The 26,555-nt window shown below is 35.7% G+C and overlaps 1 protein-coding gene and 2 long non-coding RNA genes across 4 annotated transcripts in view; 2 read left to right on the top strand and 1 right to left on the bottom strand.

Moving 5' to 3' along the window:
- LOC128027334 (uncharacterized) overlaps positions 1–14,701 on the top strand; it is a 27,408-nt gene extending 12,707 nt beyond the window's left edge. The window contains exon 2 of the long non-coding RNA XR_008186672.1: positions 14,414–14,701. This is a non-coding gene — a long non-coding RNA (uncharacterized LOC128027334). The remainder of the gene's footprint in view (positions 1–14,413) is intronic.
- On the bottom strand, positions 8,888–20,671 carry LOC128027333 (uncharacterized). Its single transcript, XR_008186671.1, has 3 exons — positions 20,501–20,671; positions 12,099–12,661; positions 8,888–11,648 (listed from the first exon to the last, which is right to left on the bottom strand). It is a non-coding gene; the product is annotated as an uncharacterized LOC128027333 (long non-coding RNA).
- Positions 16,665–26,555, top strand: LOC128027328 (coiled-coil domain-containing protein 69). 2 transcript variants are annotated; one of them, XM_052614868.1, is made up of 10 exons: positions 16,665–16,854; positions 20,872–20,935; positions 21,319–21,476; positions 22,702–22,789; positions 22,899–22,972; positions 23,615–23,716; positions 23,800–23,919; positions 24,240–24,337; positions 24,959–25,094; positions 25,132–26,555. In XM_052614868.1, exons 1-10 carry the CDS (start codon positions 16,807–16,809, stop codon positions 25,153–25,155), a joined length of 912 nt encoding a protein of 303 aa, XP_052470828.1. In that variant the 5' UTR covers positions 16,665–16,806; the 3' UTR covers positions 25,156–26,555. The 2 variants fall into 2 exon arrangements, with proteins under 2 accessions (XP_052470828.1, XP_052470827.1); XM_052614867.1 differs by having other exon boundaries at positions 16,666–16,854; positions 24,959–26,555.

Here is a 26,555-nt window from a genome sequence, read left to right as displayed (position 1 = left end):
AAACACCCTAAATGTGTCCTTGGTCTTAAGTTGATGGGGTAAAAATACATTGCATGGGCTAAAATGATAGATTATGCTTTTATGCCAAAAAAATCATTAGGATATTACGTAAAGATCATGTTCCATGAAGATTTTTGTACATTTCCTACTGTAAACATATTAAAACTTAGGGGAAGTCATGGCCTAGTGGTTATAGAGTTTGACTCCTAACCAGGTTGTGGGTTCAAGTCTCGGGACAGCAATAAATGGCTGCCCACTGCTCCCGGTGTGTGTTCACAGTGTGTGTGTGTTCACGGTTTGTGTGTGTGCACTTTTGATGGGTTAAATGCAGAGCACAGATTCTGAGTATGGGTCACCATACTTGGCTGTATGTCACTTTTCACTTTCCAAACTTAATTTTTGATTAGTAATATGCATTGTTAAGAACTTCATTGGTCAGCTTTAAAGGCGATCTTCGTAATATATAAATTTTTTTGCACCATCAGATTCCACATTTTCAAATAGTTGTATCTCAGCCAAATATTCTCCGATCCTAACAACCCAAACAATGGAAAGCTTATTTATTCAGTTTTCAATTTTTGAAAATTTACCCTTATGACTGGTTTTGTGGTCCAGGTCACAAATATAGTCTATATACAGTACGTTTAAATTTACATTATTTGGCAGACACTTTTATCCAAAGTGACTTACAGAGGAATACAACAAGTGATTTACAATAAGATGGCAATAAACACGAGAAGTGCCCGTTATACAAGGGTTCAGTCATCATTTAAAATAGGAAAAGCTAGGACAGAAAAGCATAAAGAAAAAAATGAAGGCATGGAATTTTTTTTATGAGGAGGCAGGTAGATGCTCACGGAAGAGATGAGTTTTCAGTTGTTTCTTGAAGCTTGAGAAGGATTGGATGGAGTTAGGTAAGTCATTCCACCAAAAAGGTACGGTGAAAGTGTCATTTTGTGCCTCTCTGCAAGCCGGCGCTCGTTTACTGCCAGCAAGCTTCAGGCGTCGATGTAGATGAGTACGAGAAAGCGGAGGTAGGAGCCTGCGGGGCCCATGGCTGTTCTGTAGGCAATCACCAATGACTTGAACTCGATGAAAGCCGCGACTGGAAGCCATTGCAGAGAAATGAGGAGCAATGTGAATAAGACGTGAACAAATCAAGACGTGCTGCTGCATTCTGAATCATTTGCAGAGGTCTGATTGCACATGTTGGAAGTCCGGCCTGAAGAGCATTGCAATAGTCCAACCTAGAAATGACAAGAGCCTGGACGAGAAGCTGTGTTGCATGCTCTGTTATAAGGGTCTGGTCTTCTTGATGTTGTGTAGTGCAAACCTGCATGATCTTTGCCTTTTTTGCAGTATGATCTTTTTAAAGGTCAGCTGATCAACAAGGATCACCTCAAGAGGTAAGCTGGTGCTGTACTGATGGGGTGGCCGGGAAGATCTGAGAACCTCTGTCTTTCCAGGTTGAGTTGCAGGTGATGTTCTTTCATCCGTGCTGAGATGTCCATCAGGCATGGAGTGTAATGCATAATTCATGCATTTCACTCCAAGCTTTCTGAAGACATATCATAACTCCGTGTGTTAATTGCAGATGTTTCATGTTCCGATGAACTGAAGTAAACTGCAAAGGGAGTTTTTCTGGGAAGGTTTGACTTTGATTGTTTCAAGAGCACAAGCTGCACATCAATTATTTCTTTCCTCCAGGGCTATAGTAATTGTATTCTCATAGTGCCAAAACAATCATACATGTTGTACGATTTTGACAAGTAATGGTTTATTTATTGTATTGATCGATGCTATCGTCAGAGATTGTTAAGCATTGCAATATATCACACCACCTCATTTAATCTAGATTATTATTATTTTTTGTTTAGTTATTTTTCTTACATAGACCACAACATAAGATTTAAGAAGTTTAATTGGATTTTTTTGCAAACTTAATAAACCTCTCATTTTCCGTTGCACTGAAGAAAGAAAATCGCATAGGTTTGAAACAACCTAATGAACAGCAAAAGTTGAACTGTTAATCATTTGTGAAGGTCTGTATTCCCTTAAGAACCCAATACACAACTGGTTGCATTATCTCAAACTGTTAATCAGCTGGCATTTCAATTGCTGAGATCAGACAACTCTCGATGATCTCTGATTGAAATTCTGGCCAATGAACGGCGCAGTTGCTACTAATGTTTATAGCATTTGGACCTGTCATGGACGCATTAACTGCATCATTAGAATGAGAACAGCTGCTCGCGGCCTGCATAACAATTCACACTGAGATCACAGCGGGAGAGGGAGCTAGGAGTTTGAGCTCACTCATATGTCAGTCTGACTTTGCAATGCTAATCAGAAGATTCCCGTACTGCCTGTTTCTGTAAGATAATGAAGGTCTCATCAGAACAAATCACTGGGTTATTGTCTTCTCATGACAGGGACGACTGTGATCCTCGTGCATGATTTAACAAACCAGGTATTTGAATAGAGAGATGTTAATCTGAATCCGGTCCCGGTTTCAAGCACGGTTGAATGTTATTTCATGTACGGCTTTAGACGGCATTGTCCAAGTGCACAAAGAATTCCTGTCAGTTCAGTTCATCTACAACTAACTACAATACTGTGCATGATAAACTGCAACTGCACATGTAATCATAAATGTTTTAACAGTATAATTCGACAAACGGTTTATGTTTCGATCGCTCAGCTGTTTGCAGTTTTCTTCTAGTGTAAACCCTGACGGGTTGTGACATAGATGTATTGTTACAGGCATTAGAGTTTTGGCAAGACAAGTAAATTGCTTGTAGTACCTTCTATTCAAAAAGTACGCTGCCATTCCATCTTCTTTCTTGAGGTGAGAGCAATTTTCTTTCAACAGGGCTTTTTGTCAGATGGAGGAAATAGATGGAACTCTTTATTGTTAAATAGATGTGGCTTTTGCTTGCAGGTACATGAAAAAGTGGATCAAAGTCACCTTGAAAAATACGGTTTTGGAATAGTCTGTGTGTATGCATTGTTGTTCTGATTGTAGCAGATCAAGTGGACTTGTCACAAGCCAAACATTTCAGATAAATTAAAGTTCACTGGGTCAGACTGAAGGACAAAACTTTATCCACCTGCTGCAATCTAATATGTTTCATTTAAAGGTTAAAGAGATATTTAAATGCAAGAATACTGTTATTATTTAATCACCTTAATGTTGACACAATCACAGCTTCACATCTCCCAATAGCTGCTAGTGAGTCAGATTTGTGCAATATATATATATATATATATATATATATATATATATATATATATATATATATATATATATATATATATATATATATATATATATATACAGTATACAATAAAATAGTCATCTTTTATCATACACAGCCAGTAAAAAGCAATATTTTTATAAAGAAAGTTTAAATTTAATTCAGCAAGAATGCATTAATTGATCAAAAGTGAATACATGTAAAGGCATTTCAAATAAATGTTGTCCTTTTAAACTTTCTATTTATCAAAGAATCCTGGATTTTTAAAAAAAAGTATAAAAGTTACCACAAATAAATTTAGAAACTGTTTACTTTGGAAGCTTGTTTCACCAAAAGGATTTTTTTTTTTTTAAAAAAAGCTGACTTCTGACTTTTTTCCTACAATTCTGAATTTATATCTAACAATTCAGACTAAATTGTGAAATATAAGCAAGAAAAGAGTCTAAAAGTCTAAAAAGTTATAAACTTTTTAATTCCAAGATTTAAACTCAGAATTCTGAGAAATACTTTTTTATACTGTTGTGGAAATTGTAAAAAAAAAAAAAAAAATAGAAAAAACAAACAAGCCAAATACTAATCCAATGATGTAGAAACTAAATGAGGCGGAAACAAAAGCCATCTCAAAAAAAGGCTCTGAGATGCATGTTGCCGCCGTCTGCTGAGCAATAAGTAGGCTGTAATTACGAGTTTTGAGTGTGAATTCTACCTTGCAAATCTCAGATTAGTGTAACACTGTGAAAAAATGTGCATTTAACCCTCTTTCATTTTATAAGCCGTATATATATGAGCTGTACAAACAGATGCATCATCCTGCTCATTACAGGGTCACTGAGATCAGCAAGTGACTGTTTTCATAGTCTTACAAAAACATGTCTGGGTATTATTCAGTTCACCACATAAACTTGGAAACCCAGCAACTTTTCTCACTCGAGGCATTATTGTGCAGCATGTTTTTATCCAACCTGTTCTGTCGTAAGAGCGCAGCATGCCAACAGGGAACAAAGAGTGCTAGAGAGGGGAGAAAACCTTTCCTCGTGTCACCTCGTCATCACCTGGCCCTCCTCAAAGCAGGCCGTGAGGGCGGAGGGTGGGCCGGTTGAAATGCTGTTTGGACACTGGAGGAGAGAGGGAGGAGGATGAGGAGCGCGAGAGGCAGATGGAGCGTGGTTGGGGAGAGAGGGGACAGGACTAGGCACAGCGCAGCACGCACAGGAAATACAATCAAACTCCCAGCAGACCCGCTGAGTCTGACATCCAACACATCTCTCTCTCTCTTTCTCAATCTCAGTTTCTCTCCAAACATTACCATATACCTGCTATGGCCATTTGCTATACCTTGAACGTGTTTCCAAAAACGGTCACATGTAATGTTCTCCGTGCAGCAGGAAGTCATACATATTAAATATATATCAAAGGCAGGAAATGGCAAAAAAAAAAACCTTCCATTGTAAATCAGACCTCATTCTTAACCAGTCAGTTTATGAGTGCGCCAAACGCTCACTGCAGCACTGATCTCCAATTATTACAATTGTTACAGTGTCACAAACAGATTTTACATTTAAGGGGTTGAACAGTTTTTCACATGGGTGATTGCTTTTGTTCACTCAGATTGCCTCTTATGTTTTGACTTGTAGGTACATTATTGCAAAATAGACCAGATAGGATGAACATGACCCAAATGTGAAGCAGATGGGAAATTTATCATCTCAAATTATTTTGCAACAATGACTGTGTTCTTTATCATGCCTATTGAACAGCTCTTTTTCACTAATAAATAAATAAGTGGTTTAAATAATGTTAATAGCTAAGAAGAGAGAGATTGCAGACTGCTGTGAGAAACACATAACTAGCACAGCTATGTAGAAAATTATTTGTGACAAACACTTTTCATCATTTCACATTACTATATCACAAAATGCTACAAATGGGCAATCAGAATGTGTGTATTAAATGATAGTAAAGAGTAATATGTACAATGTAATAAATACAGTTGCATTAAAAGCACTTTTCCTGGATTTGTTGACTAAGCTGCAAACCGGTTTGACCAGCGCTGCACAGATTTGCTTGATTTCACAGATTTGCATTGTGTTGTGGAGTTATATGTGTGTTTTAGAATTTATTAGGTCACTTATCTGCTCATAAGCCCCTATATTTCTGGCCATCAGCATCGTAGTGAATGACAGATTATCTCCAAAGCTTCTTTTTTATTTTCATATTTATGCCTTTTAAAGTCCACTGTCCTTTCAGCCATCCTTAATGCATAAAATATGCATTCCTGCTCCTTTTTGAAGCCTGATGAAAGTGGCGTATTTCTCAGCTAAGGGAATAAGTGCTAAGACAAGGGCTTTGTCAAGGATTTGAGCTCGGCTTGTTGTGACAATATATTTCAGCTGCAGATAGTCAGAGTGAGAAGAAGCGTTCAGATAAGATTAAATGGTTGTGTTGCCCTCATTTGGAACAAAAATCTTTTGAAGTTGATGTTCACACCAACAGAAGCTTCTCTGAAAAACTTCTTTGTGTAACATGAACAGATAAGGAAGCATGCAGATGTCTTTGGAGGAACGGCTTGGCCTTCAGCTACACTCCCGCACACAACACACACACACGGGTCAAAGGTCAGCCGGTAAATATTCAGCATTATCTAGGGAGGAGAAACCTGGACACCCAGCAAGATCCTTGTGAAGGTCTGACTTGTTTTTATACAAGTCCTGCAATTCTGGAAATGATATACTGTAGATGTTTATATGTTTAAAGGTTAAAGAGAAGCAAATGAGGGACGAGATAACTAGGCTTTATTATCACATTGAGTTTCCACAACTGCCATGGATATGCATTATTAAGCAGCAAATGGCAAAGCTGCATTATAAGAACTGACGAATTGGCACCTGTATAAACGCGGCCGGCCAGGTGATGTGGAATGTTAAAACAGACTACAACAAAGATTTCCTGTTTTTGGACAGATTGCATTCTACACAACCTTTCAACCAGTCTATTATTCAACTAGCTCACGCTCCTCTTATCACAGTATCAGTTTCTCTCTCAGGCTTTGCCTCGGCAAGTCTGCTTGTGCAGGCAGATGCGTTCAGTGCCGTTGCTCAACAATGCTTCAGGCGAAGCTTAGAACTGGCAAAGTCTGAGCTTTCACAGGGTTCGGCGTTGTGTCAATCATGCCACCCTCGGAGCGTTTGAATCGAACCCAAAGCATCATCAGAAATAACTGACTGACTCAAATCAACTGCACCACTGGTTCAACTGAAATACTAGTTTTAATGTAATGAACTTTTAGCATGTAAAAAAAGCCACAAAAATTAATTTTAGCAACCACAAGTTACCTGTGGTCTGCCTGTAGACATGTTACTGCTGCTACTGTTACTTTATGTCAATAAGACAATCAATGTCAATGTGAAGGAAATATTTCTGCTGTAGCATTCCAGTCAAACACTTCTCTTGACAGAGTAGTGTAAAGACTACAATATAAATCATGAGACATTCTAATGAACTATATGCATGTATTGAAAGCATGACAAATACGCCTCCATTCAACATTTAAACATTTTGTTCCCTAAAATAAATATTTTTATTCATCAAGGATCTATTTAACTCCATCAAAAGTGAAACTAAATTTAATTATGATGTCACAAAATATTTCTATTTCAAATAAATGCTGTTCTTCTGAATGTTCTATTCATTAAAGAATCATTTTAAAAAAAATACATTTATTTATTATGATATCCAATAATAATCAGAAATGTTTCTTGAGGAGCAAATCAGCATATTAGAATGATTTCTGAAGGATATATATATATATATATATATATATATATATATATATATATATATATATATATATATATATATATAATTTTAAGATAGAAAAGTTAAAATATTAGTATTATATAAATAAATAATATTTCACAATACAACTGTTTTAATGTATTTTTATCAAATGAAAGCTTCATTCACAGGACTTTTTTCAAGCCTTTTTGAACATTAAAAACACTTCAAAACTGTAAATTATTTAGCTCTAAACGTTTGAACGGTAGTATTTTGTTCATAAATTGTTTAATAATGGTCTTAAATAGCTGGTCAACATATGCAGTTATTCATAAAAAAATGTATTCATACTGTTTGTGTAGTCAATGGAACATGGTCACCTACGAATTTTGTGCTACAAAAATAAATAAATACATAAAATCCAAGGCTAGATCAAGCAGATAAGAATAACACTGAATAAAATCCATCATGTGGCCTTTCTCTTATGAGTATGTTGGATTTATGAATTATGATACTGACTATTATTTCAAAATGTTAGCTATATTTCACAAGCCTCCAGAAAGCTGCAGTGCAGGATTGTCTACACAGATTTACTCATGCAAAGATTATTGGTCATCTGTATAAATCTGTTCTCAACTGAAATGGCAAAAACCCTTGGTGTATTATTTAAGCAAGTGTCCTTTGTGTACCGTAAGGTGCCTGCTCATCCCTGCAGCTATGATATCTTCCAAGAATCTATCTATCCAAGAAACACTGGTGTATTATGTTATTAACGTATTGTCATGAATGAGTTCACCTGCAGAACGCATGGCCGAGTGAAACCTTCATTCAATCCTGTACCTACAGGGTGCATCTGTGCGATGTCTGGGGTAACATTATCAGCCTGGGAGATGTGCGAAGAGTTTGTCTGACGTAGAGAGAGAGTTCCTGGCTTATTGTTTCACCAGCTGCATTTGAGTGTATGAGACAATCTACAGATGAATGATGGGTCATAGTTCAACAGACGGCTTTACTTGTTTTAAACATACTGAAATATGTGTGCATACAGTGTATAGTCTATAAAAAGTTTTTGTTGAAAAAAAAAAGAGCGAACCCAATATTTATACACAGTATACAACGGCAGCCAAAAGTTTTTAATAATTTTTTTTAATGTGTTTTATGCTCTTATGCAAAAATGCACTCAAAACTGTAAAATCTTGAAATATTATAACAATTTAAAATTACTTTTCTATTTGGATATGTTTAATTCAGTGTCACATGATACTTCAGAAATCAATCTAATATGATGTATTGCTGCTCAATTATTATCAATAATATTAAGCTTAATTACTTAATATTAAGCTTAATTACTTAATTAATTCATATTGAGCTTAATTACTAATAATGGTTCTTATTATTAGTGATGTTGAAAACTGATTTTGCAGATTAATATTTTTGTAGAAACCTTGATTAAAAAAATTCAGGATACTTTTATGAATAGAAAGGTATTTAAATGAAAGACATTAAATAAAAATGTTTTTTTATTTTAATTTTGTATGGAACTTTTGAATGGTAGTGTATAATTATCTCCCAAAAAAATTCCATTAAGGCAAAAATTGTTTACAACATTGATAATATAATTTCTGAAGGATCATGTGGCACTGAAGACTGGAGTAATGATACTGAAAATTCTGCTTTGATCACAGGAATAAATTAAAATTTTAATTATATTAATAAAAAAATTATGTTTCACAATATCACTGTTTTTCACTGCAGTTTTGCATAAGAGGCTTCTTTCAAAAATATTAAAAAACATAGTTATTTACAACTTTTGGTTGGCAGTAATTATCTGCAGTGCAAGAATTGGGGTCAAAATTGTGATGTTGTAAAACTGAAATATTTTAAATATGTTTTTGTAAAAAAAATTAAATTAAAATTAAAATATATAGTAAATAATCTCAGTGCCTTTCTTGCTTTTCAGTGAGCTACATCATTTATGGTCATATGAAAGGCTAATTCATACACATTATACTCATAGAGGATATTGATTGGCATAAAACACAAAATTGCAAAGAGCCAACATAATGTTTTCCAACATTACGGTTAAGCTGATGCACATGTTTCTCAGTATGAGAGGAGAAAAATCAATACAGGAATAAAAAATGTGCATACACACAATACAAGATGTATATGTGCCAGTCATTCAGCTTGTTTGGAAAATACTTTTTAGGTCTATACAGTATTACCACATACCATAAACCCTCATCTCAAAATCTAAAAGCAGCAATCTATGGCAAAATATTCCACCAACCAACACTTTCAATCATCATCAACAGAGAACTGCCTCACACCATATCTCAGCTTTCATCTCCATTAAAATCAAAGAGATAAATATGGTATATGTGAATAGTCTGAACCATTCTGAGCAGCATAACTGTTTTCAACACTGATAATAATAAGACATTTTCTTGATCAGCAAATCAGTATATTAGAACGATTTCTGAAGGATCATGTGACACTGAAGACTGGAGGAATGATGCTAAAAAAAATTCTGCTTTGATCAGAGGAATAAATTACATTTTAAAATATATACAAACAGAAAATAGTTTTTTTTTAATTGTAAAAATATTTCAAAATATTATAGTATTTTACTGTATTTCTGATCAAATAAAGCAACCTTGGTGAGCATAAAATAGTTAAACATTAAAAATAAAAATTATTCCAAACTTTTGACTGCCAATGTATAATTATTTTGCTGCTTATCAAATTAAATACTCACTTGGGATTTGTAGTGTTATCAGAGGTCACATGCTTCTGCATGTGTTTTGTGCATTTAACACCTCATGAATTAATTTACATATTGTTATATATAAAGCATATAGCTCAGTGTTTAACTACAAGTACATGACCTCTGAACACACTTGACAAATCCCTGGGTGAGTAATTTGATAAGCGGTGATTTTCTCCAGCACTATTTAGGAGTTCAACTTTAAGAACAAAGCTGTGTTTGAATGGCACCATACTTTAGATCTAAACCTTGGGTGATTATGTGGCACATATGGACCGGCATTTACCTGCAGGCACATGCAGAGAGATTAAAGATGACTCATGCACATACAGTATCATCATATGGCCTGTGAATACAAGAACTCCATCAAATAGAACCTGAAACCCTGATTAATGCAGTCTTTTGTGATTCATAACACATGATAATGACATAGAAAATTACATAGCCTCGTATTTCTCACAAACTTATTATAGCATGCATCTCTGAGCGTGAACTTCTCTCATAAATCTATTCAGCTTTAAAATGTGCGTGCATCACTAGCTTTATATCAGTCTAAATTTATATGCATTGAATTTATGTCCCTGTGATTTAGCAAATGCATGGACTTATATATATTTACACTTTCCTAGCAGACCAATAGCAAATTTGCATAGGTCACGCATGACTCTGAACACAAATACAAGATCTCCATCTTGTGGCCATAGTGATGACAACAACAAAAGAACGCAACCAGTAAATTGAATTTCAGCATTACTTCACAAATAAAAGATTGTTATTTAAATGGTATTCGATCAATCAGATAATTAGGTCATGTGTGGCCTTGAAGGTAAATGAGAGAGACCACCGATAAACTCCATCACTCCTTTGAAAATCAACCACCAAGCCCTTTTGAAAATGTGTATTCAAATGAAATGATTTTCATACAATAAGCAACATCAGATGAAAGAATAGTCTACAGAACTCTGAAAATAGTTGCAAAAAATATATATTTAAAAGGTAAAAAGCTTATTGCAATTCCATGCCAATTTTTTTGACAACAAAGTCTGTGCATGCACTATATAAAAAAGAAAATAAAATAAAGCACAGTGTAATATGAAGGTTTTTTTTTTTTTTTTTTTTTCACCTGTCTTTTCTTATATTTTGAATTATGCATTGTTGTCTTGTCGGTTGAATGTAAAAGTTATATTGCATTACACTGTAAATACATGCTGTTACCATTACTATTAGATTGCACTGGAGTTTCCCAAACTGGTCTTAAAGAACTGTAGTGGGTGTGTTAGAGATCAAAAGCTAATAATTAAATCATGTAATCCATAAAAAGGTAACCGTAATCTGATTATTAGCCTTTTAAAATGTAATTTACTGTAATTACGAGCACTTGATTATGTATCCAGATTACATGTAATCAGTTAACACCCAGCACTACTTCTAAATTCAATATAGCTCAATGCCATCAAATGCACACATATATTGAACACAGAAGCCGTTTTGCTTTTCTGGTGCTGCTATGTGTAGGCCACTAAACTATCTAAAAATCCAGAACTCTTTCTTTACAAATAATATTAAGGAGCTGACATATCATGGGGGAAGATATAAAAACAGTAACTAGTGATTTAGGCAGTGTTGGTGTGCCTTAGGCTGGCCACAATAAAAGGCCACTCTAAAATGTGCCGTTTTATCATACAGCACAATGCCACAGATGTTGCAAATTTTGAAGGAGAGGTACACTGCAGTAAACTAGAAGATCTTGGGCAGATGAAGACTCTTAGTATATCTCCAGATCCCATTTCCATCCCGGGACAGATGACAGCAGCGGCATCAGGCTCCACATCAGTAGCGCTGACATCTCTCTGTGTAAGTTACAGAAATAGATCATCATTGACAACTTCCTCTTCTTGGTTTTTAATAGCTTTTACATTATTGACACACTATTTTCCTATTTAATACTGTAAATTTGCTTTGACACAGTCTGTATTGTTTAAAGTGCTATAGAAATAAAGAATAATTAATAGACAACATTAATAAGTCACAATTCCTTATTTTTGTGGAAAGAGGAACTTTTTGCTTGTGTGTTTTTTTAAGAAAATTAATAATACAATTATATTCTTATGAAATGTGAGAATTTTTTTGTTGTTGAAAATTATAACACTATTGTATATATGACCAAATGCATGCTAAAATAGAATTAGGCTCTGATTAATGTTGAAAACACCCATATTTGACTTACAAATATGGGAAAAAATGAGGAAGTAATTTAATACATTTGTAAAAAAAAAAAATAATAATAATGATAACCTGACCTCCGGCAGTGAAGCAGTTGGGATGAGTCCATGGTTCTCAGCCGGAAAAGGGTGGCATGTCCCCTTCAGGTTGTTGGAGAGCTCCTGCCTCAAGTGGAGGAGTTCAAGTATCTTGGGTTCTTGTTCACAAGTGAGGAAAGGATGGAGCGGGAGACTGACAGGTGGATCGGTGCAGCTACTGCAGTGATGCGGTCGATGTACCTGTCTGTCATGGTAAAGAAGGAGGCGAAGCTCTCGACGTCCTTTGGTCATGAGCTGTGGGTCATGACCAAAGGACAAGATCCCAGACACAGGCAGCAGGAATGAGCTTTCTCTGTCACATTAAGAGGAGCCAGCTTAGGTGGCTCAGGCATCTGTTACGGATGCCTCCTGGATGCCTTCCTGGGGAGCTGTTCTGGGCACGTCCCATAGGAGGAGGCCTCAGGGAAGACCAAGGACACGCTGGAGGGACTATGTCTCTCGGCTGGCCTGGGAACGCCTCGGTATCCTCCCGGAAGAGCTGGAGGAAGTGTCTAGGGAGAGGAAAGTCTTGGCGTCTCTGCTTAGACTGCTGCCCCCATGACCTGGCCCCAGATAAGCGGAAGAAGATGGATGGATGGATGTAAAAAATATTTGTAATAATATTCATAATATAGTCAAGAAACTATGAGGCACTCCCCTCTTTAAAGCAAAGCACCTATAAAACGTGGGCTACTATGCTTAGCGGGGAAAAATAGCATATTTTTCATCATTTTAATTTATATAATACCAGGCTAAAAAAATTTTTTTTTCTGCTTTCCTAAAAGTAGCTGTTTCCAAAAAATGTAATTTTATAATGATACAAATACTACAATGACATTTTACAAACACAAAAACAAAGCTTAGCAGTTGAGTTCAGAGGTTCCCGTCCCAACATAGTTTATGGTAGTGAAATAAATGTTTTTATGCCTGAATCTTCTGTTGGCCGTCTTGTGACTATCACAAGCTTAGGCTGTAAACTTCCATGATTGTCACCTTTTATAGTTTGCGCCTCCATAAGGCATTGTTTTAAAAACGTAATTCCATGTTCACACCATGTTATTTGTTTCAGTTGAACGAGATGTTGGAAAGAGAAATAGTTGGTGTGTGGGTGAAAATACCATGCTTGGATGAAATAGGAAGTTGTCATTATCCTAATGTCTGTGACCTGCTCGATCGACTCATCCCTCCGGGACAGGACTGTCCTGAACCTCTGCCCTGTCACTGACCATTCAAAGCTGTGAGTGTGCCCCGGTTTAGGAGAAGTTACTTAACATGCAAGCTTTAATGGGTTAATAATCCAATTATATCATATGATACATTCCAAAAACTAATACATGGGCATTTTTTCCTTTGGGGCATATAACTGCAATCTATAGGCTACATCTTGTTGTCCTGCATCCTGTTTGTCTAAGATGTTTTAAAGGGTTTTCATGATGCTGTGTGAATCAGCTTGTAGAGGTCACTGTATAACTCTGTATAAATGTTTCCATAAATGCCAAATATATATATATATATATATATATATATATATATATATATATATATATATATATATATATATATATATTACCCCTTTTGAAAAAAAACAGCATAGGTATTTTTTGAACCATGGCTGCTGGTTTAAGCTGGTCATGTGCTGGTCAGAAACAGCATATGACCAGCTAAGGACCAGCTTAAACCAGCTCAGACCAGCAGTCATGCTTCAAAACATACCTAACCATCATATGCTTTTTATGTTTGTTTTTTTCAACAGGGTCATTATCATAATGAAGGAACTCACACAACAAACAGTTCCTAATGTGTCTTTGATATGGGATGGATCACAATGGTCTTTCAGAGTATTCATATCTTTACCTTTTTATGTGTTCCTGCAATGCAGAAGGTTGTGGGTTTGATACCCAAGGAACACATGTTAGGTAAAAAAAAATGTTAGCCTGAATGCACTGTAAGTCCAAAGTATTTCCTAAATGTATAAATTAAATTAAATTTATTTAAATACATCATAGATAATTAACCAAAAATTAAAGGTGACACTTTCTGTATCAGCTGTACGAAATGAAAAGCTACAATACTGTGTTTCTGTTTCACATGCTACAGTACTTTCTATTACTGATAAGTAATAGAAAGTACTGTAATAACATAATTAATTATACATATTATTTTGCAACAGTGTCTTAAACATTTTAAGATTTTAATGTAAAGATACAATACAATATATACATTTCTTTGGAGAATTCGTTCATATGCTCAACTGTATATTATCAGTCAGGTTTGTTCCCCTCCTGTAAACATTGTTTGCATTCCTGATTTTTCAGGCTGTCTTTCAAGACTTGTACAGCCCTCAATCCAGATGTCCAGGTGGAATACCAACCAGAGCAGATTTCCAGATGGCTAGCAAGACTAGCCATGTTCTTCATTTTTAATGATGGCTGAACCCAGATGTACCATCACTCGTAAAACCTTCCTGGCATGTGAAATGTGCTGTTTACTAAAATGCACATATATATATATACACTTAAGATATATATACACTTAGAATTCAGCAGTATCTGAACTGCACAGTGTACTATTATGCAAACAATTAAAAAATTTTTAAGTTTGAATTAAGCCTGATCGTTCTCTCAGATGCTTAACTCTCAGTAAGACTTCTATATTTTATTTTGCCCTTTGAAATCACTGAGGTTTTTCGATGCCTGGGGTTGGAGGGGGAGCAGTGGAAAGAATGTTATCTCCTTGCTGACTGAGAGCTCGCGTCTGGTTTTTTTAAGAGCTTTGTGGCACAAAGCACATTCATAAAGCTTTGTGGCACATACTGCTACTGGCTGGCACACAGGAAAGTGTATCCTGACGAGTGAAAAGGAAAACAGGCTCGATTTATTGTCCTCCCTTCAAACCCTGAGCTCAAACGTGTGTGATAAGCGTGTTAACTTTGGCGAATCCTATGTTAAACCTAAACATACAGTACTTTTTTATACAACTGCTGTGTTTTTGTTCCTGTAGATAAGTGGAGACCTGATCTTTATTATTGTCACCAGAGTCCCTGCAGCTGCCTGTCAATGGAAAGTTTGTCATGACGCAAACTTCTCAGCAACAACTGCTCTATCGTTTTTATGACAGATTAGAGACCCTGCTATAAATAGAGGAAAGTCTCAGATTACCCCGATGATCCAAAGTCGATGTATCATATTAACGCTTAATATATACCAAATGAGAGCCAAGAGGCCAAAGATAGATGTCTGACACACTACTGTATGCACCATATAGAGCAGTGAATGTGATGAGCTCAGATGTGCTGGATTATGTTTTGTCCTCTGAACATTTGACAATAGTTTATGTTACAATAGACAGCGACAGAATGCTAGAAAGGTTTAAATATCCATTTTTTCTCTATTTCTAAATTTACACTTAGTGTTTAACTCATTTATCATTAAAATGACATTGGTGATGAAATCATAACTGGCAGCCAGTATAAACCTTGTAATGTTTACATATTCAGCATGTGCATCCACATACCTCAACGCTGGCTATGGATCACTGCTGTTTTGACAGTTTTTCTAAACAGAAATCCTCTACAGCAGCGGGATGATAATATGGCCACTTACAATACAGTACAACTTACAATTCACTCTGCAGATCCGTGAGCCTCACATTTTTGCTTCTCTTTCAAACCTGCTGGATAATATAGCCGTTATGCTTAGGGACGGAAACATCCACTAAATTTGCTAATTGCAATGCTTTCCTAGCTAACAGACAGTCTGTTGATCTGTCCGTAAGAACTATAGCCTATAGTTAACCCTCAAACATCAAGTTTTTTAAGAATGTAATGTTAATTTTATTCGAGGCGTAGAACAAGACTAGATATTTAAATGTTAACTGTGATATTATGAATTTGTACCACCACGTGACCTGTCACTATGGCCTCATATGGCATTAGCATAAATGAAACATTGTAAGTGAAAGTGGTTGAGCACCAAATACCCAGGAAATCCAGAAACACACACTCATAAATAAATAAAGAATATTAAGTATATAATTATATTAAGTTATATTAATATAAATTATTAATATAAATCTGGTAAGTATAAAATTATATTAAGTAGACTATATTAATAAAGGACAAGTAAATAAATAACATATATAAACATTTTGAAACACTTGCATTAACGTTTTTAAATTTAGTATCTATACTTTCCATACCTGTAAATAATGTAACTATTTTAATGTCTATATAAAATAAAAAATACGGTGCATTGTATTTAATATTTTAACATATTTGATATAAAAATTTCAAATTTAATATTAATCTTTAATTAAAAAAATAAGATTTATATAATAAATGATATAAAATTGTTATTTAACTTAATTATTTCATAAAGAGTTAATTGAACTACGGTATTATATTTGGGGACATACTGTTTTATTGAACAAAAACAAAACATTATTATTAATTTGCATTTCAGGAAGCTGCCGTGTGCATTAGTTTACGCAGCTGTGCACAGATTTACCCATTTCCCGCTTGTCTCGGTTTAAATTGTTCATGTAAATGTAGCCTGTGTTTTTGGAACGCCGCCCTGACTCTATAAGCCCCGCCCCTCGGCTCCGGTCTCAGCCTATTCGAGCGGATCAATGAGGGCTCATTTGAACTGCCGCAGACAGCCAAAACTTACCATCGACAACTGGCTTGAATATAGAGGTATAACAGAGGAGCATGGGTTGTCACAACAGCAAAGTTTGTGGCCAGGTCTCCAGGAAAAAGGTAGGTCGTTTAAGAACCTTCTCAGGATGTTCACAAATAATGAGTCAGAAAGTTGCAATGAGACTCGCAGCAACGTCAGAGGCGAGAAATGTACAGCACGTGCAAATGTATCCGCATCAAGGGAGCTACTCTTGTTTTGTTCTCTCATATCACTTGTTACTTCCTCACTAATGCGTTATTCGATGCGAAAGCTCTCATGTTAGTTTGTCGACTTGTGAAAGTTTTAATTAGAAACAGATGCCTGGATCAACAGATGAGGTCTACTGTTTAAAATGTGCTGCTGACATCCGTTACGACAAAATAAAGTCGTGTTATCCTGAATTTATGTTTGATCACTGTGTGCTCTCCTTTAAATGGTTCCGCATTTAGGTCAATGACAAATCAGCATGTACGAGATGATAAAAAGGTGAAATTCAGTTTTTTTATGTAGTTTTTGTTCGTTTTTAGACACTAACCCTCAGTTTTCTAACGGTTATCTGTCAATGTTATCATTTAGTGATTTTAATGTATTTTGGTACACAGCTTAGTCATTATTTTCAATGTAAATATTTAAAGTAATCGCTAGGTGTGACAGACAATGATTATTATTTTTACATATCACATGTCATTTTTATGTTTTATGTTGATTGCCAGACCACTTATTGAAACTTGTTTTGGATATTTATGGAAATATTTCTTATATTTTTAAAGAAAAACAAATTAAATATTTCAATGTTTTAAAAGGGAAAAAAGAAGTGTTATTTCATTGGTATATGTTTTTTAAAATATGGAATATTTTTAAACCGATATATTTTTATTCAATTCTTGAATATGAAAAGGGTTCCTTAGGGTTATTCTTTTATCTAAAAAAATGCACCTTTTCATTGCACCATTTAAAATATGTGATATTTTTAAATGACCTTTGCACAGATGCATGAGGGTCTAGATGCATGATGCATGATTGGCAAACTATTTATTTAAATATTTGTGTTTTTCAAGAATTTCAGCATTTTAACTATCTCTGGGCACCAATACATTGAAAAAGGTCATCATAGGAGAGGCATATAAAGCTATTTATTTTAATAAATTGCATTTTAATGTTCTTTTTATCATGCGTGCATTAAAAGTAAAAAAAAAAAAAAAAAAGTTAAACACCATGATGGAAGAACAACTAGAACCTCACTGGCACTTTAAATTCCATATTTAATATAAATGCATGATAAAAGTCAATGCATTCCTGTGGCCTTCAAGCATACAGTGAAATCTGGCTTTGATGGCAACAGGGTCAAGCTTTCATTAGCCCAGATTGCTGAAGGATTTAGATATACACAGGGCTTAGATGTGACAGACATGGGGTCCCGAGTTGCTCACTGCTAGTTTTAATATGACCTATAAACAGCCAGAGTTCATTTGGTCCTGTTAATCACATAGCCATGTGTCAGTATACTTGACATGGACAACTGGAGAAGTGTGAAAATTCTCTGAAGACCAAACAGAGAAAGCCTTACGCTCACGATTACAGCTTCTGTTGGAGTTGAATCAAAAGCACATAACCACATGACGATGAAGTGTAATAAAGCCAAGTGTTCATTAAAGTTCCAGAACATTTGGTTCCCTGCCACAGAGAGCCGGCAAATGCATAATAGTGTTATTGTGGATTAAACTGAATTATGAGATGGAAGCAGTTCCTGTTCTGGCTTTTTGTTACTGATTTAATTTTTGGAAAGTAAGCCAAGCTTAGCCTAGCTATTAAATTGTTTCACTATTAGAAAGTTGTAGACCTTTTAAAATGTTATTCGATAATTTTCAGTCACATGACTGGTATGGAGACCCGGAGGGCAAAACCTCCATCCAACTACAGCATAAACCTGTCAATTTCCATCTGTTTCAAGCCACAAACATGTAGATCACCTTTCATACCAAGAAAAACAAAGATATGTGTACATCCTGCAAGTTTTGGCCACGAGTGATTTATATAAACCCTCTTCAGCATTATTTTAATGAGTGGATAATTTTGGATAACAAGCATAATGTGTCTTAATGTACTGAGTGATATTAAAATATAAAATTCAACATACACCTTACTCATGATGTAAATTATATATATAGGCAAGCAGCTGAGCCCAGAATATGAATGCCTTGCATTAATGCATGACATTAAGCATTTTTTGCAATGGTTTTAAATGGAAAAATGCTTAATGTGCAATTTCGTGAGCCACAACTGTTCATCTGTACATAGTCCTCGTGATTAATAAGGTCTATAGTGAGTTTGGCCTTTTAATATCGCTGTCTTGATACATTAGTTCCTAATATTAATCTGGTAAAAAAATAAGTGGCATTCAGCGGAGGAAAGTTGGGCATTTCTATACAAGTGCCACGTGAAAACTATGAATACATGCGCAGTATGACCTAATTTGTTTGTGATTTCTTTCAAACTGTAGATTGCATGAAGCATAAGTGTCATGTTTTGGTTGGCTTGACACTTAAACCTCACGTGTTAGAATCTCACTAGTTATTAGGTGACTTGATGTGGTTTGACTCTTTTGGTTCTTGAATGAGGATGCTGCCTCAACTGACTGAAGAGAAAGGAAACCAAGGGCCATTAAGCCCCAAAAATCATGATTATAGATGTTACACTAAAACCATGTCACATGCTTTGTATGAGTTAAAACTTTGAGATTTAACTCCCTGGTAGTCTTCCCTGCATCTCTTAAATCTTAATAGTGATTGTGAGCTGTGAAAAATTTGTTTTTTTGCTGAGAAACACTTCTCTAACCTGAAATAAACTGGAGGCTTTGCTCTCAAAGGAGAGACATTTTGCACTTGCGAGTGTTTTACTTCATGTGTGTAGGCTGTGTCTCAGATATTTGGCACGTAAACTTCAAAACGTTAAATAACCTGTGAACATTGCCGGCCTTGAGCTCCATCTTCAAAAACTCTCACACTGGAACGGCACATTCTTTACTCCCTATGGACGCATGATAGCTGCTTCTTGAATTTCAGTGCTTGTTATATGTGTGGAGAGCATGCTAATAAACACTAAGGACACGGACCGTGAAGACAATCCTAATGTTACAAAATGTTCCTATTTTATTTTATATGATTCCTGAACGATCATGTGACACTAAAGAGAAGTTATTTAAAATAATACTTCACAATATTAGTTTTACTGTAATTTTGATCAAATAAATGCAGCCTTGGTAAGCACAAGAATTCTTAAAAATATATATAATTTTACTGATTTTATTTTTAATGATATTGAATGTGTGGAAATAAATAGGCCTTCACATTTTGTTCGTCTGTCTGTTTTTGTTCTTATGATAATTATCAGTGACTGTCAATAATTGCAATGTAAGCATAAACATACCTTCATTATTCGGATATATTTAGGAAATATGCAAAGTTGTTACATGTTACAGTTCTACTTTGAAATGTGCGTTCGATGTCAGAATGTCTGTTTTTGTTTTGATCTGTGTGACTCCGCCCACTGCCTATTTACCCAATAGTATATAAACATCACGGGTTGCCAGTTGGTGGAAAACACAGCATATTGTAGCCATATAAGCCATCAAACTAACGAATCTCTAGGTCAAAGATCACAGATTCTTCCCAACCTAAAAAGCACATACATCTATTAAAATATTAAAACATGGACAAATCAACTCACCAGCTTACAGCATTCAGCTCGTCGTCTTCCATTGTCAGTTGCTCTTGTTCTCATTTTAACCCACTAGCTGTCAATATTACATAGTGCACCTTTAAATGAAATTAGACATTGCTCCACCTATTGAGAAATACAAGTCAAGTTTTCAGAGTGTGCTGCACTATTGTAAGTGATTTGTCAATGATGTCATGGTTGTGCAATCTTGAGCGCATATCTCATTGGTCAGATTGCTTTGGAATGCAACAGAGATAAACTTATATTACACGTCTCTGAAATGTTAAAAAGTTGTGCATGTAGATTAAATATGTCAGCTAGCTTTGAAAGGATGGTGTCTGCAATGCAACAACAAAAAGCATCCGTTTCTTTTCTTTCAGAAAAAAAGTTGTGCGCAAGAAGGTGAGAAGCACATAAAGGACATCAAACTTCAAGATGGAAGTGGTAAGTGGTTTCTCTCGATCATGTCATGTGAACGTGTGCAGATGTTCTTTAGAGAAACGGAAACAGAGAATGCATTGTGACAGAGATCCTCTGGTCATGGACTGTTTCAGAATGTCAACACTTGTAGATCATGATGCGTGTGCTACGGTTATTATCTATTAATGTGTGCTTTTCATGCGTGGCTTTTTCAATGTCCCACGATTCCATTGTGAAGTGTGTTGTTGTTGGCAGAGCGCAGGCTTTTGTAGCGCTGACGTTGGGTTGCAAAGACCTGTTGATACTCTTGTGTTGCTAGCCCTGGGCGATCTTGTCTTGTGCTCATGGAGATATTGTTTCAGATGTACCGTAGAGTAAACAATGTAGTGTTCAATTGCTCTCCCCAGGTACACGCTCGTCTGAGAAGAATCTTTTGGAGACGTATGAGTGTCAGCTAAAGATACTTCATGCTGTGTTGACGGCTTCAGGAGACCAGGAGAGAGACCAGCTCCTCAAGGACCATCCTGGAGACATCTGCACTTTAGTCCACAGTATTCTGGAGAAGGTAGAGTTTGAAAGAAGGCCTTTCTTTTTGTCTTGTGAATGGAACGCATTGCAAGTACATGTAGCTTCATGTAGGCATTCAAGAACGACTAGTATTCTGATCCCGGATTATGTCATCGGGTTATACATTATGAAGCTGTCAGCGGCAATAAACAAGACATGCTTTTCCATTACAGCATAATTGGGAACAAGGCCGATTCTGTGCGCTGTTGTTCAGGGTCTGGGAACGTGTGCTTTGGTACATCTGTCCTTGTGCTAACCTCTGACCAACAAAACTAAACCTGTTTGCAGGGAGGGATGTTATTCATTGCCTTGTAAAGACGGCTGGTTTGTGTGTTTAACACAGTAGAGCACTGCTTGTTTTACCAAGAGAGGACAAAGATGGCCTTACGTTTCTTTTTAAACCTCTCACCAAGTGTTTTTGTACTCTAGAACTTTGACTCATTTATTCTGTAAACATGCATTATTATAGCAATGTAAATGGGAACATTGCATAGGACATTCTTTTGTTTTTATGAAAAATATGTCTAAATAATGTAACCAATCACTAACTGGAACAGTTTTTACAATAAAAAATATGAAAATTATTTAGACTTTTATAGTGTTTTTACAAATGAAGAACAAGGTTCTGTCAGGTTTTTTTTGGCTGTATTAATTATAAAAAATTAAAGATGTAGTTCTTGCCATTCTCTAAACAGAACTTTTGCAGGGTGCATCCTGGGATGCTTTTTAAGGTCACGTGTATGTAAGGCACTATCCATTTCTGAGAATTCTGTAAGGTTTGTATATAAATTTGACTGATAGTTTGGCAGGTATTCAGATTTATTTTTAATTTTATAATTAATATTTTTAATTGTATAAATGTAATTTTCATTTACTATATATTTGATTTTTTTTTTTTCTTGTTAATTAATAGCATTTTTTTTTTTTTTCCTTGGGAAAATTTCTATCAAATATCAGACTGAAAAATCTTGTTTAAACATTATTTGAAAAATTGTTATTATATATCATTATTTAAGTTTCTTATAACTTATTTAAATTTCTGCTACTTTAAAACAGGAAAAAGTTGTTACACCACAGCTCCAAAAGTTAGAAAAATATTAAATTATGTTTCAAGCCTAAAAGTTCTTCAATCAGACAATTTCTACTAAATTGCCATGTAAATAGCCTTTGCTGCTGATTTGGTGTTAAATAATAAATAAATGCATTGTGTCTTTTGTTAACAGGTAAAGACTGAGATAACCTCTGACCTAAATGATCTTCATGAAAAACAGACGAGGAGCGTCTTAGAACGGCATCAGAGCGCAACAGAAGGTCAGAGCACAGCAGCTGACTTTGCCGAAGCAGAAATGATAAATGTGTGTATGTATATGTTTTGTATCTGTGTGTAAATAATAATATTCAATAATTGTTTACTTTGCAGAGCTACAGCGATTACACAATGAAGAGAAGAACATTTTAAATGAGTCCCATGCAGCAGCTGAGAATGTGCTGAAGGTAAAGCTTGTCTATTTGCAACATCACTGATCTGATTTGTCTTAATGTATTTGATTGAGAGCTGATCTAATATACAGTGGAGGTCAAAGTAAGAGAAGAACCTACAATTCCCTAAATTTCAAGATCACTGCTTTGTCGTATTTGAAGTTCCTAACATGAGTAGAAGAATTTATTTGATTCTGAAGCACAGTAAAAAAAAAAAAAAACTTAAGATATCAGTAAAACAGAGTTATTGGTGTTAATCTGGCACCTGGTGCTAATTTCATTAATTATATATGACAAACCCTATTTGACTGGCAGCATTCCTCTAATTTTCACTGAGACTGTAAGATGACGGGGCGCAGATGTGCTGAAGTTCCCACTTCCTACTCCTTTTTGACAGCTGTAACCCTATTTTAAAAATGTAGTCATCTTCTTTTGTGCTACAGTGGTTCCTGTTCTGTAATTCTGATCACTGTTTGCCACAAAATCAAGGTTTGTGTCGAAATGTCGTGGTTGTTTTGGCAAACATGTTAATAGAACAGTGATATACTCCCAGCTGATACTCTATAAAAATTTGAGCAATGAAATCAAGAATTTATAGATGTACTTCCCACATCAGGCTAGACATACCAGACTTGACTTGACTGTCTCTGAACTCAGGATCAGATTGAAGGGCTGACGTCAGAGCTGAAGCTGTTTGAGGAGTTGAAGCGCAGAGCGCAGGAGTCCACGCTCCAGAGAGACCTTCAGAGAAACATTGAGGTTTGTTAGGAGAGTGGAGATCTGTTGGCAAAGCGTGCTTCAGATAGCTGCAGTATTCAGCTCTATCTGTCTTTTCATCCCAGACTCATGGCAGCCCTGGTGCATTCTGGGAGCAGGAGCAGGAGAGTCTGTTATTTGTCATCGAAATGAAGCGTGAGCGTTTACAGGACCAGGGGAACAAGCTGCTGCAGATGGAAACACTGGTATTGTGGGCCAGTAACTATACATCTTCAGTTTAGCAGTCAATCAAAATGTACTTTTCAGTAGCAGATTCTTACCTTTACATTTGTTCCCTCCGTCTAAAAAAAATGGTTTCATCCACTTTGTCAAACATGTCATCTGCTTTATACTCCATCACTGAGAAATGATGTTCAGAAATGAAAGCAGGTGTATTATTTGTGTATTCGTGTTGTTTGTCTGAACGAGGCAAATTGACCTGTTTGTTTGCATCAAGAAATTATGAATTTTTTCCCACTGTAATCAGCTGTTTTGATGATTTTCTTCGTGGTGTTGTGATTGTCAGGTGGAGAGGAATCAGTCGCTGGAGGATCAGCTCCTGCAGGCGCTCCAGCAGAGCGAGGACTTCAGAGTGAGGATAGACAACTACCAAAGCCTCATACAGTACGTTAACCTCAGTCTACTAATGATTCTTATAGGATGATTAGACGTCAGTATTTTTAAATATTGAGACTAAGTTTGCACTACTTTCTGGGAGAAAAATCTTGACAGAAGAGAAGAAACTTTACTGTGAGCGTGAACAACTAATATGTATTTTTAGGGGTTGATCCTGTGAAGCTGTGTGAACTGTGACTCTGGTACTGTAGTGCTATCAGAAATATTATTATAAAAGGCATTTTACAAGGGCTCCGTCATAGGGTAAAAGGCACATAGTTTATATTTTGTGTATTAAATATAATACAGTAGGCTTTCACTTGCTAGTCTCTAACTTGCTGTTGTCTAAATGTAATAATGCTTTTTACATTTTACCGAGCTTTCCTTATTGTAATTGTATTTTTGCACTGAAAGTTTGTAAGCTCGAGTGTGTGTATGTGGCGCCCCCTGGCGGTGTTGTAGCTGCTGTAATTAACATTCCCCTTGTTTTTTTTACAGAATTGCCAAGTTATGAGTTTGAAATGTAATTGTATTAGACTGAATGTGTGTACATAAAGAATATGAAAACATATTGTTTTAAATATATATACAAACAAGGATTTTAACTGAAACTCTTTTGTCCTCTGTCAGACAACTGTCCAAGGAGCAGAATGAGCTGCAGGAGGCGCTAGAGAAGCAGTCTCTGCAGAACCAGAAGCTCAGCCAGGAGAAAGAAGAGCTGCTCTTTAAACTCATACACCGCAGAGACTCGTGCTCCTCCTTCCACCTTCCTTCTGTCATCCCCAGCTGACCACAGCATCCACCTTCCTTCTGTCATCCCCAGCTGACCGCAGCATCCACCTTTATCACAGGCTGGCCTCAGTGCCTTCGTTTTTTTTTTTTTTTTTTATGCCAGTTTAATATAGTGTTGTGATCACCCAGTGCTGATATGAACTTATTCACTGCACTTAGCAATTTTAACTAGCCAAACAAATATTTTTGTACATTTTGTTTGAAGAGACATTTCTTATCAGGATTTTTTTTGGATGCATTTTGAAATAGCTGTAGATCTATGCAGTAGTTACTCTTTTTATTATTCTACAGGGTTTTTGACATTTTTATTTCTTTCCAGGAAACCGCAAGTATTGTTAGCAAAAACAGCTGTTATGTTTTTGCCTTAAGACATAATTAGCACTTGGACATGTAACATGAATATTTGGGATCTTTTCAGATGCACTTGCACTTTTATCTGTTTTATTTGTTGGAGAGATAATGGGCTTTTGGTGATAACCAGTATGCTTTCTTCCTACACTTTGCACATAGTATTTCCGTTTTGAATCCTTCTGCTTTTCAGTGGTAGGTAAAGTCCTGGGGTCCTATTGGATAAAATCTTGTCATTTTAGCTCAAACACCATGTTGTCTCAAAGAACCAGCACACATGTTTTCAAGAAGAGTCTAGCCTCTCTGTTTTGTTACTTTTTGCAAACCTATTTTTATTTTATTTTAGAAAATTCTGAACAGATTTTTAAGTTATTTAATACTTTAAAAGAGTAGTTCACCCCAAAATTAAAATGAGCTGAAAATGGACTCCCCTTCAGGACATCCAAGGCGTAGTACGTAAATGAAATGTAGCATTGCATCACTTGCTCACCAATGGATGCTCTGCAGTGAATGGATGCCATCAGAATGAGAGTCCAAACAGCTGATAAAAACATTACAATAATCCACACCACTCCAGTCCATCAGTTCACATCTTGTGAAGTGACAAACAAAAGTCCATCAAGGCATTTAACTGTATTTTGGCTGTTTTAAAATGTTTCTTGCAAACCTGCAGCGGAGACATTAACTGATGGACTGGAGAGGTGTGGATTATTGTGATGTTTTTATCAGCTGTTTGGACTCTCATTCTGACGGCACCCATACACTGCAGAGCATCTATTGCTGAGCAAGTGATGCAATGCAAAATTTATCCAAATCTGTTCTGATGAAGAAATCTATGAAGAATATCTGGTTGAAATATTCTTTCTGCAGGACTTCAGATGGACTTCTCATTGCAGTGATTCGACTTGTCATTTTTAAAAGCTTGAGTGGTAAAATGGTTGCCTTTGTGTACATATCTTTTTTTTTTAAGATATTGTGTATTATTGTAATGTTGTGCTCTTATATATGTTTACTTCTAAATCATTGCCTTTGTTGTAAGATATTTCCTGGAAAAAAAAAACAAGCAATAAAAGCTGCATCAGAGGGA

This window comes from Carassius gibelio, chromosome A14 (assembly GCF_023724105.1).
Source record: "Carassius gibelio isolate Cgi1373 ecotype wild population from Czech Republic chromosome A14, carGib1.2-hapl.c, whole genome shotgun sequence".
NCBI classification, from domain to species: domain Eukaryota; kingdom Metazoa; phylum Chordata; class Actinopteri; order Cypriniformes; family Cyprinidae; genus Carassius; species Carassius gibelio.
The sequence above is the reverse complement of the archived record's forward strand: the minus strand, read 5'-3'. Positions and strand labels throughout refer to the sequence as shown.